The sequence below is a fragment of the Semicossyphus pulcher genome, unplaced genomic scaffold (assembly GCF_022749685.1).
Source record: "Semicossyphus pulcher isolate SPU_LCO1_2020_fin unplaced genomic scaffold, fSemPul1.0.p SCAF_21, whole genome shotgun sequence".
Classification (NCBI taxonomy): Eukaryota; Metazoa; Chordata; class Actinopteri; order Labriformes; family Labridae; genus Semicossyphus; species Semicossyphus pulcher.
This window is the reverse complement of record NW_027211695.1, coordinates 13925336-13937472: the sequence shown is the minus strand read 5'-3', so window position 1 is coordinate 13937472 and position 12137 is coordinate 13925336. Positions and strand designations below refer to the sequence as shown.

At 40.4% G+C, this 12137-nt stretch overlaps 1 protein-coding gene across 1 annotated transcript in view; it reads right to left on the bottom strand.

Moving 5' to 3' along the window:
- Nucleotides 1–2868: 2868 nt before the first annotated feature.
- The window catches only part of cyp26b1 (cytochrome P450, family 26, subfamily b, polypeptide 1), a 35238-nt gene continuing 25969 nt past the window's right edge, over nucleotides 2869–12137 (bottom strand). Inside the window, exons 3-7 of the mRNA XM_069672505.1 lie at nucleotides 9610–9728; nucleotides 9049–9205; nucleotides 8737–8892; nucleotides 6974–7258; nucleotides 2869–6594 (exon numbers count right to left, since the gene is read on the bottom strand). Of these exons, the coding sequence (XP_069528606.1) occupies nucleotides 6202–6594; nucleotides 6974–7258; nucleotides 8737–8892; nucleotides 9049–9205; nucleotides 9610–9728 (1110 nt within the window). The 3' untranslated portion in view covers nucleotides 2869–6201. The remainder of the gene's footprint in view (nucleotides 6595–6973; nucleotides 7259–8736; nucleotides 8893–9048; nucleotides 9206–9609; nucleotides 9729–12137) is intronic.

Below are 12137 nucleotides of genomic sequence, written 5' to 3'. Positions count from 1 at the left end.
TATTCAGTCTGCATGCTGATGGGTGATTTTACTATTCTCTGTGTTTCTCATGATCCCCCAGACCTCCAGCTGAGGGTTCTGCTGTGTGCTATTGCATCCAGTCTGCTGGATAATAAATTTGTTTTAATCCTTGAGACGAGAAGCCAGTCACAGCTGAGAGTACTTTCATTCTTTTTCCTGCCTTCTAGCCTTTTCCTGTCCTCTCTTTCTCTATGTCTTTTCTCCCTATTATTTTTCTTTGTTCCTTGTTTCATTCCATCTTATTTTTTTTTACTTCACAAAGGTACAGAAATGCATCTTTCCAAAACTCTAACACAGTATATCCTCTTGGAGTTTTCTTCTGGAAAGTGTGGACACGATGGCCAGTCCTCACCCTTCGGACATTCAGGGCCGTCCTCACTTTTGAACGGACCTTCGAAGAGCTGTTTGAGAGTTCAGACGTGGTTTCGAGGATTAGGTTAGTGTTCGGGTTTAGCATGTAATTGTGATGCTTTATGCTAATGAGGGACCTAGAAGTACAAGAACAAACTTGTGTGTGTAAGCTCTTAAACCATGTCTAATTAGTGTATCAAGTATTTAGTTTATTTTTTCCACATCTGTCCTCATTCTAATAGCTTTCTGCCGTTCTCTGTCTTTGTTCCTGTCTTCCATCAAGCTCCAGAAAAACTCCCAGCGAACATCACAGCCTTTTTCTTCTTGATGTTCACAAACCACAGCGATCTGCCGACTGGGAAATGAAAACAGATACGGATGCATTGAGACATCAGTCAGTCAGTGTGCTGAGAGTCTGAACCAGACCACGAGTTTCTGTGTGTTCCCCACATGACAAGTCTCAGTTTCTTGTTTTGAAGAATTCAATGGAAAAATCCACAACAAAAAACAACAATGAAAAACAATTTGGCCTGTTATTGTTTCCTTTACAGATATAAATTGCTTCCCAGATTAGTTTTTCTAGATTGAGCAACATGAAGTCTGTGAACTTATTTGATCAAATTATAAAATACACAATTAGTCACATCCTCTTAACGCATGTGTTGTGTGCTGGACGTACGTGATTGGAACATAAAAGAAATAGTGAGTTTAAAGCATGAAACAAACACTCTGTTACATCTCCCCAATAGTACAGAATCTCTCAAACAATACTGTTGGGATTATTACTGGGTAACCATTGTCAATATTTTTCACATTTGTAATAGCCTTTGCACTGAAGCTCTGGCAGCTTTGGAATAGGCCTTTGCAAGTATAGGATAGTATGGTATAAAGAGGTATAGGCCTTTCCGAGTTGACAGTAATATAGGTTTATAATTAGTCTTTGCGGGAAGCTCTATGGCAGATGTAACATGTTCAACTTTAACTTCTTAAAGATATATCAGTCTTTTGTTTACATTTAAGATGCCTAACTGTAATCATACTTTAGTTATGGTTTGCAGATATTGAGTTAATATTCCAACATTACCAACTTTAGCAGATGGGTTTATCATTAAAAAGTATTTTGGATGGATGTTTGTCTGCAGCATTTGTAGCTAGCTCCGTCTGTTTCGTGTTAGTGTAGTTTTTTAACTCTTAACTTTTTGTAGTACACTCACGGTATAACTCTATATATCCTATGGATATTGTATCTCATTATGACACTTTAACACTCACTTATTTATGGTTATAAATCTTACGGCGGGTGTGGCTCAGTGGTAGAGTCGGTTGTCTTTCAATCAGAAGGTCGGAGGTTCGATCCCCAGCTCCCTCAGGCTACATGTCGAAGTGTCCTTGAGCAAGACACTGAACCCCAAATTGCTCCCGGTGGCATAGCCAACGGGTATGAATGTGATATCTGATTGACAGTTGGGCACTTTACGTAGCAGCCTCTGACATCAGTGTGTGAATGGGTGAATGTGACATGTAGTGTAAAAGCAGCTTTGAGTGGTCGCAAAGACTAGAAAAGCGCTATATAAGTACAGTCCATTTACCATTTACTTTATGCACATTTGCACTGTACGTTTTCGCACTAACTCTGCTCATCATGTTTAAATTTGCACTACTGGCATACAGCCACTACTCAATGTTGCAATGTTGCAGTGTACAGTTGTAATTTTAACAGCCTTTATTTTAATAGTGTTTATTTTTATTTTTATTTTGTCTCTATCTTTATTATTCCCCCTTATAGGCTTAAGGGGGGGTTGGGTTGACAGATGTGTGATTTCATATGTCTTGTAAGCTACTGAATGCCGACATTTCCCTCAGGATCAATAAAGTATCCATCCATCCATCCATCATCAAAGGTTAATTTTAAACTGACAAAAAGCTCCTGGTCATACTTGTTACTTATCCTCAAGCTTTCTGGACATTCTGATATGTAAATCAGAATGTCCAGTCAGAATGTTAGTGCTTTCAGTACTTTCGCGTATTAGCGTATGCAGGCTGCCTTCCATCTGTTTGAATTGACGTGTTTGTTTAATGTGGTTTATAAGAACACACACTTTCACACTTTAAATGTATGCATGTTTTATCTATTCTGGAAGTGGTTTGGATATATGTGTCTTCACGACATTAACACTGTCAGAATGCAGTTTTAACAACCATGACACATGGTGTTGAGTGTAGAATATGTTATTGGTTAATACGCTCCATTAATACAGCTGTGAGTGTTCCGTCCTCAAGAGAGGTAAAGTTGGTGAATCCTTATAGTTTAAAGCTCAGATGATGGATGAACATTTATCATATTTATAATGTTTGACACATTAGAAATGTCTTAGTGCGATCTGTTTCCCAACCATTTCCTCTTCAGCTAGCTAGAAGAAGGGTAAATGTAGTAAAGCCACGATTCAGATTTCTTTTTCTTTATAGTTTATTACAGGAGTACATTTAACAGTCACGGTAACAAAAAGGAAAGGAAGAAAGTAGAACAAGACATTCATATTTAAACTAAATGAACATTTTTTTCCTGTAAAAAGAAATTCAAATATTATGTACAGAATGACATAAGACAAGTTCAGAGAAACCAACAAGTGAGAGGAAGGGAAGTGTAGTCGCATGGCACTTAAAAAATAGACATACCTCGCAAGTGCTTTCTGTTTTTCCATAATTAATATCAAATAAAATGCAGTGATAATAAGTCTGAATAACAAAAAAATAATAATTATTACAGTAATCAAATCAACAATATTAACATTTTAAACACTGTTTACAATATAACTGAAATACATAACATTCTAAATACATCCAATATTTACCAAAGACCTTCTCATTTAGCCTAAAAACTCTATATCTGTAATAGAATAAAAAATATCATTTCAAATATCTTATAACAACAATATTAATCGTACAATAACATTAATATTAGGTTATTAGTAAATGTAAATAGCTGATTTTCCCCATGGCTTGCTAAGGAAAGAAATATTGTACAAATTAATATACACTATTACCTATTAATGCTCTTCCGGGTTTCACAAAATGCAAATATTTTAATCAGCTAAATTATATATATATAAAAAGGGGAAGAAATAGCAAATCTCACTCGATACAAACTATTGCAATCTATAACTCTCAATTAGAAAATGTACACAAGAAAAGCAGCAAAAAATTCTATTTTTATTTTTTTTTCATAAGGAAGAAATCAGTGGTGTGGTTGGTAAAAAGAGTGAACAATGTGTAGCACAGGCAGAATCCGTCTGGAATGCTGTTGGACAAACAGGATCACACAAGAAGAAAAGCCCTCTGAGAGTAACCCTGCCGTCCCCTGAAATTTCATTGGTCCTTCTTTCTCAAGCTTCGTTTCGGGACTTAGTTCAACGATTCTAGAATGTCCGAGAGTCCCGCTAAAAGTCCCAGAGTTCCGTTGCAGAAGCTTTCCATTTATGGGAAATAAGAAAACAAATTTCCCTCCAATTCTGGAACACACAAAGCTCTGAGAGTTCTGATTGTGCAATCACCTCAAACTATAAATCTCTTTCAGCTAATAAAGTTGCTTAAACCATGGAATTTATTTTCTTTTGCATTTTTAGCGTTGATTGGAGGAGCAGCAAGACAAAATGTCACCTTCTCCACGAAACTCAAAATGGCTGCCCCACAGAGACGGGAAAAAAAAAACAGCACACAAACAAACAAACACAGTATGACAAAGCAACATTCAAGCAGCATGTATGTAGGTTTTCTCCTCCTCAACTCGACTGTATCCCTCTGTCTTTTCTCCACCTCCAGCTCAGGAAGTTTCACCGCTTTGTGAGCCAAAGTTCTTTACTAAGTTCTTTCGGCGGGTCACTGTCCGAGAGAGTTCAATCTCAACGCAACTTGAAAGTGAAGTTTATGTGTCAAAGCAAATGGTCAGAAACGCACCTGGACCTTGTTGCTGTCTGACTTTGATTCAGTAACTCTTTATGTGTGATGCCAATTGGGAATTCCTGTTAGTTAATTCTGCTTTCACCTCAAAAATAGCTTCCTTGGGTGGATAAATAAGGTTGCAGATGGTCATACATCAGGTGAGGGCATCCTGAAATATTTTGTCCATTAGGATTGACCACTTTTCAAAAAGTATTCGGTCCAGCTCTGAAACTTCTACAGTGAGTAAGTGACAGTATTTATGTGCAGTCAGTCAGAGTTAACCACCAAAAAATAAATGCTAATTTGTTTTCCCCTACAATGTCTAATCTTCACCTGAGTTTACGCACCAACAAGATTACTAGGATTAGCTTCTTATGTGGGCAACATTTTGAGTCAATATTCGTGGACAACCTCTTAGCAAAGACTGATGAATAGAGTAGTAAGATAATAAGACGCTACAGTAAGACATACCACTAGCCTGTTTTTTTGTCCCCAATACTTTGAGATTTTACAGTTTGTAATTTGGAACACAAACAAGGAATAGTTTTAAAGTTTGAAGAATGTAAAAAGCATAATGACAGCATCAAGCAAGGGTACCTCCTTGAGAAGTACCCTGAACAGTTACTTCGTCTAAAAACTCCCTTGTTCCTCTATTCTTTAACGTAATTAGGATTGCAATCGAAGCCCTTCAATCCCTACAATAAATAAAGTTTGTTTTTGTCTCGTATTGTTGGTCATTTAAGCTTATTCTACAATACGATGAATGAGTAGAAGCAATGTAGGAAGTACTTTTTCAATCAATAAGTTTACAGGCAACTTTGTGAAGAAAACAGCAGGAAAGAAGGTTGTAAGAAAGTTAACAAATTGCCCAGTTACATTAATTCAAAATGTCATGTGTTACGCCCCTTAGAATATGCAGCCAGCATATTTTCCCTAACAGAACTACATCCCTCATTTCTAAGAACAGCCCTCTCCTCCACTGCCTGAATTGATACTTGAACCCTTATTAGCAGTACAAATGTAAGCCAGTCAAAGTATTTACTGCATCATGATACGGTTGGCTTAAAGAAGTGTTGCAGAGCTAATCTGACAAGTTTTATTGACACTGTGCCCCAACCTGCTACCCAGTGTGCTATGATCCTTGCCAATGCTTCTGTAAGCTAGGAAGCAATTTTTTATCTTGATGGACCTTTGATGGAAAACGCAAAGTCAGCACTGTTTCATGTCATTCTTTCAAAACTTTTTCAGATAACCAGAACACATCAGTTGAATCTGGGTGGCACAAAAATTCTGGCTCAAAAATTGTTACATTTTGTCCAGAAAAACTAGAACATTCAGTCTATATATCCACCTCTTATACCCTGCTAGATAACTGTAATGGTTCACTGCATTTGATTAAGATCAAACAAACTGCTAATATATCATTCTTTCATCCTATACCCTGTTTCATCCATCTTGCCTTCCTTCCACAACCATCCTGACTTTTACTTTCCTATTTTCAACACTCAATTTCACGAAAGTACCACCATACTTCTCTTCCTACCATTGTGCACTACCCACACTCTATTTCAAATTAAATTACATAGCTATTTTGTAAATAGATTTTGTTTGTAGATTTCTTTAAAAAAAAATACACAGAATAGAGCATAATTCATAACTTTTTTGGCAGCTTCTTTCTTTCTCAGAGGAATGTCCCGATCATCATCATCAGCTGTTCAAGAGATGAAGACCTCTGCTCTTCTTTTAGTCTGAAAAGGAACCTCTAACTTAGCATAGCAAAGGTGGAGAAGAAAAAATAACTCTGAAATTCTTTCTTTCCTTCCTTCAATCTTCTCCCTAAAGACTTCTTCAATTCAACACCCCCCCCTTACTTGTCAACTCCCTGCCCTTTCAAACAGTTGCTCCCAGCAGCTCTTCCGACTTGGCCATGATCTCGTTCTGGTTGGAGTCCAAGCCGTAGAACTTGACCTTCAGCCCGTCAACAGGGTGGACCACTGGTACTGTGACCACACGTGGAAACTGCCGGGTAGCAAGCTCAAAACGGCTGGTGCTGGCCAACTCAATGGCAAGGATTCGAAGGAAGAGAGTCGCGAGCTGCTTGCCTAGACAGGACCGCACACCACCGCCAAATGGAAGGTAGTGGAAGCGTCCCTCTTTGTCTTCTCCTCGCTCCTGGCTGAAGCGATCAGGGTCAAAGGCATCCACATCTTTGAAGACAGCCGAGGTGTCATGTGTGTCCCGGATGCTGTACATCACACTCCAGCCCTTTGGAACCTGGACTCCCTAAAGACATAAAGACATAAAGCAGTTTTTATGGGTGCAATCATGAGTAGAATTAGATTATAGTGTGATCATGCTGGAGAGGTTGTCCCTCAATAGCTTATAGAGCTAGAGACTCTGGGAGTTACAAGACAACTGATTCCAGTTCCTGTGTATCAGTAAGCGTAGGACACTGTTTAAAGAATACATGCAAGATAGAAACACAGGAATCTGAGCATCAGTTGCTACAGCACTTGGTTCTTGATAAGTATACCTATAAAAAAGCGCAATTTTAGGTAGTATTCTGTCATTTCAAAAGAAGGAAGAACTACCATGGCATGGAACAACAACAGAAAATACAGCTGAAACGTGACTTTGATGTGACTGTTACAGGACTACTCACGTCAAGTTCAAAGGTCTGCATGGCCGTTCTGTAGGCCCCTGAGACAGGCGTAAAGAGTCTCAGCACCTCCTTGATGACACAGTCCAGGTACTTGAGGCTCACGATGGTGTCCAGCCTCAGCTCGCCTTCAGGGCAAAGGCAGCCGTTGTGGAGGAGACCCCTGGCTCTCAGCTCCTCTCTTAGGCGCTCCAAGACGGCAGGGTGGCGGAGGAGCTGCATGATAAGCGAGGTGCTGGCGCTGGCCGTGGTGGCGAAGGCAGCAAAGATCAGCTCGATTGTTGACTCCTTAGAGATGATCATATTAAGGGAAGTGGTCTGTTAGAGCCCTGGTTCTCAAACATTAGGCTTCTGTCCAGTTAATACTTCTAAGTGGGGCCTACATGGGTATTAGCTGGGTTGATATGTGGAACCCATCTGGAATACCCAACTGGGACTGGGACTAGGCCCCCTATTCAATCACTATTACTATCCACTACTGCGCCAGACATTGGGAAAAGCCAGTCTTTGATATTTAAAGTAAAGCATAATTTCAGCATGAGGACAAACTTACACCGACTGCAGATATTTACCGAGGGCATTTGAGTTGATTTGTCTTTACTTTGTGGACAAGCCAACTGGATTCTCCCTCAGCTTCTGATGGGCTAATTGCTTGTCACTTGACTAAAGGGTCCAGAGAGTGGAAATCTAGATGGTAGTATTATGTGCTGAAGAGTGAGTGTGGATATCAGCCAAAAGCTTTTTGATTTATTCTTTTTTTAAATGTGAAATCTTTTTTTAAGGCGAGTTCGACCTGGGCCCTCAGCCTTACTTTGGGCACAAATCCACTATCCCACACCTCATGCCTGCCATTTGTTTCGTAATGACATGGCCAAAAAAAATGTCAAAAGCCAAGACATAATAAAAGTGTGATGTTTTTCTTTCCTAAAAAGAAGCGTTTTTTGGAAAATTCATGTCCAATAACAACATAAAGCGCTCCTTGCCGGGCCCATTATTAAGGTAGTGGAATAAATAACACTGAGGCTGGGCAGCACGACACTCATTATAAACCTCTCATCTGCCATCATCCGTGTCAAAACACATCTCTGCCTCACCCTGCGTCTGTGTGTTATATATGCGTGCGTCAGAAAACTGCAGGAGAGTGCTTCAGCCTGGGCCTCTGCGACAGGGGCTCCCCAGTTCACTTTGTGTGTGTATTTATATATATATATGTGTGTGTGAGTGTGTGCGTACAGGAGGCCTCTTTCAGACCCCTAGCAGGGGGAGTGTTGACTTATTTTTGGCCCTGGACTTAACCCAGAAACCACAGAGAGCGAGAGAGACGCAGAGAGAGTTGAGTTTCCACAGAATTCCTCAGAATTACTTTAATAGGTAAATAGAGGGTGTGCCTGTCCATGAGTGTGTGTGTCTTATACTGTTACTGTCTGCCTCTAGGCATTGGCTTAGCATCCCTGCAGTCATATTTTACATAAAGATGTGTATATAAAGTCACTTTCATTGCTTATGATCCCAAGATGATTTGTTGGACAAATTTGTTGGTCTATATGTGTGTGTTCAGTCATCCACGTCAGGTACCCTTTGGCAGTACTTTACTTGGTAAACAGTGAGTGTGTTCACTCTATGTATGTTAGAACAAATACGCAGCAGAGTTGGTGTGTACCTATGCCGTATTTGTTACGACTACCATTCATGGTACAGCCGCTTCCAAAGCTTGTTTGCACACCTTTTCCCGCTACTCGGGTCATTTTTGTGCAAAGGTGCGTTACCTTCAGCTCCTGCATGGTGAGCTCGGTGCCGTTCTCCTTGGCGCTCTCCATCAGAACGTCCAACGCATCGCTGTAATCCTTCCCTTGGGAACACAGCGGTTTCTCTCTGATGGCCTTTTCTATGCTTTTTTGCAGGGAGTCACGTGCACGGATACCCTGCAAACAAAAACATAGGGAACTTAATACTGGCCTACAACATGTCTCAATGAAGCCCAGTGATTTAACCAGTTTTTTCATCAGCAGTGGCCTAATTGGTAAATTGCCAGTTGGAAAAAAACATAGACCAAAGAAAAACTATAGGTCAACACGTACCTTCCTGTAGCCACTAAACGGCAGGTCAATGGGCAAACTGAACAGGTTGTCAACAAAGTCCTGGAAGGTTGAGAACAGATTCCTCATCTCCTCCTCGGACACCCTGAATCCCAGCAGCACCCTCACCGCCATCGTAAACGACAACCTCTGGCTCTCCCTGTGGAAAGACAACCAATCAGGACCAATGCATATAAATGTGATGCTTGACTGATGATACCTGCATTTATACCTCTTCTTTGTTATCGTTGTTGGGTCAATTATAAGCAGTCTTGCAAAGGACCTGGCGTTATACTATTCTTGCAGATAAGATATTTCTACCCACACTGATGATGTTCTTATTGTCCTGGATACTGCAACATTGGTTTCAAAACACAACAACCCCAAATGTTTCAGTGATGCCTGTTTCACTTGAAGATACTGATATGCAAATACAGATTTACTACAGTATTCGCCTCTTAATGTGTAGGAGTGTTGTTTTCTCTGCAGAAATACTAGTGTTCCAACCTCCTATGATGATGATGATCCAAACACTAATTTTCACACCCTGGACCACTGCTGTACCTGTAGACGTTGATGGGCTCAGGGTTGGAGCTCCACACTCGGAGGCTCTCCTGGATGACCTGCTGGATTTTCGGGAGGTAGGACTCCAACGCCTCGTGGCTAAACACTTTGGCAAACACCTGCAGAGAAAGAGTAAGAGGCCCTTAACTTAAAATGCAGAATGGGTACACACCTGTCTGTTCAAACTGCAAAGGCTGATAAGATCAACCAGAATATTAATGAAACACTCATAAATTCTATGCGCTGGCACTCAGACAGAAAGCACAGAGAAAGTCATTTGAACCCATGCAAGTCCGAGCAGAGGACAAAAGCACTGATTAGGCAAACAAACTGCACATGATCCTCTTACAGTTGAATATCTTTAGGAAACTTCTGAGCGTGGCAAATCCTGACTGACAGGGTGCATGAACAGATGTCACGAAGGACACGTTGCCTCTGCTGTGGTATTTACATTCACAACCTCCACCAAGGAGGGGTTTTCATCTGTTTGTTTGTCTGTCTTTTAATGGGCAGGACAATTCGACATTTTAAAGGATTGGTCAACCGTCAGCGATTAAGAGGGGAGAATAAGTTTGGGTCCAGTTTGGACTTTTATAATACACTCTTAAATTTTGATAACAACTCCTAAATATGCGTCGCATTGCCCAATTCCATCGAATCTACCAAAAGGTGGCCAGCATTTTTACAGGCATGCACTTTATGGCAAACTGGTATAACTCTTAAATGACTGAAGCAGTTTCTTCCAAACATGTGCACCTTTCACTGATGAACAAACCTCCCAAATGTTTGGCGATTTCTCCTATAGATGGCATTGCAGCAATAGAAAGTTGCTTACAGTTGTGCATCTGACTCACTTGACATTTTGCAAAGTTGATCCTTGTACAATTTTCCTAATATTAACCTTTCTACTCCCTTCTGTCACATCTCAACTTTTCTATCCATTAATCCCTGTCTTCTCTCCTCTGAATTGTACCTAGACAAGACTTTCCATTGTGTGTTTGTTCTTGTTCGTTTTTCTGTGATGCCCGGTCCTTATTCACCCCTGAATTCTCTCCCTCTCCTTCTCTCCCCCCCAAGCCTTCTTTACAGAGACTTATACATTGTGGAGGTTTTCCCCTGTAGTCAGCAGAACCAGAATGACAGACAGAAAGAGCAAAGGAGAGGAGAAGGAGGAGGGGCAGGGGGTTAAGTCTTTCCTGGCTGCTTGTAGTAGTATTTCTTTGTATGAATCAGTCGACAGTCGTCAGTGTTGTTTGGACAAATAACATTCCTTCTGATTTAACCTCCAAAACTGCCCTTAAAACTTTGGAATGATTTAGAAGTGGAGAACATTGGAGTGGAAAGGAGAAACGTGAGCGGACTAGACTAGAATAGGGCTTTTATATGAATATGAATCAGTCACTAACACTTAGCTTTATTTGGATAAATAACAGTCTGATTCATTTAACCTTTTCCGCTCGCCCCAAAAACAAATCGATTCTTTCAGACTGGTATTTATTTGATCAGCAACAGCAGGACGGCGATGCAGCACATTTTTCAAGCAGCGACTGGTACACATGGTTTGCATTTTCTGCACAATGAAATGAGACTGGAACATTTGAACATTTTATATGAATACTTCTGTGTAATGATAAGTGGTAGCTCCGTCAGAGCCTCAGTCACTTAAAGAGCCTTACGATCGATGTGGAAGTGGTAGTTAAGCTGTGGGATGAACTTCTGCATGTATCCCGGAGCTAGTTTCTTTCTTTGTTGTTTTATTTATGTGTTTTTACTAGGGCTTACAATCGATCGAATATTTAATCGCGATTATTCGCATATGAATCGAATTGTTTAACCTGTTGTAAATACTGTCCAGAATATTCTACAGTATAACCTCAAAGGTACTGCATGCTCAGAAAATATGCTGAAAGCATAACATGGCAATCATCGCATATATCAGTGATTTCTGTGAGAAGCACATCACATGTAGACTTATGCTTATTTCACAAACTACTTTAATCTGATCACTTTGCTTTGCTTCAGTCCCCTCAACACACATGCACCTCTGCTCTCTGCACAGCTTCTGGCCCCGCCCCCTCTTTCTGTCTGTCTCTCTGTCTGCTGAGTTGACTGTCTTCATCTGCAGTCTGTTTAATTAAGTCACAAAAGTTAAATATTTTCTCTCGCAATTCAGTTCTCACAACACGTGAGCCACGTGTGCACGAGGGATGTTATTAATGACGTAGCGATCAAATGATCGATCGTTACCGAATGACATCTGCACCTTTTATAAGCTTTATAAACAGCGACAATCAATGCATTTACAATAGGGACATACGGAGATACACAGTAGGAATGTTTACACTGCATATGATTGTGTGCGGACAGAGAGCGTCCTGATGTACTGTGACTCCTGTCACTGTTTCAGTGCTCTTCCTCAACAAGGAGAGCCGGCGAACGAACTGCAAAATGTATGTAGCGGAAACGCTGCCGGTGGTAACTCAGTTCACATCGACAGTAAAAACAAATAACTTTTTGTCTTGTCCAGA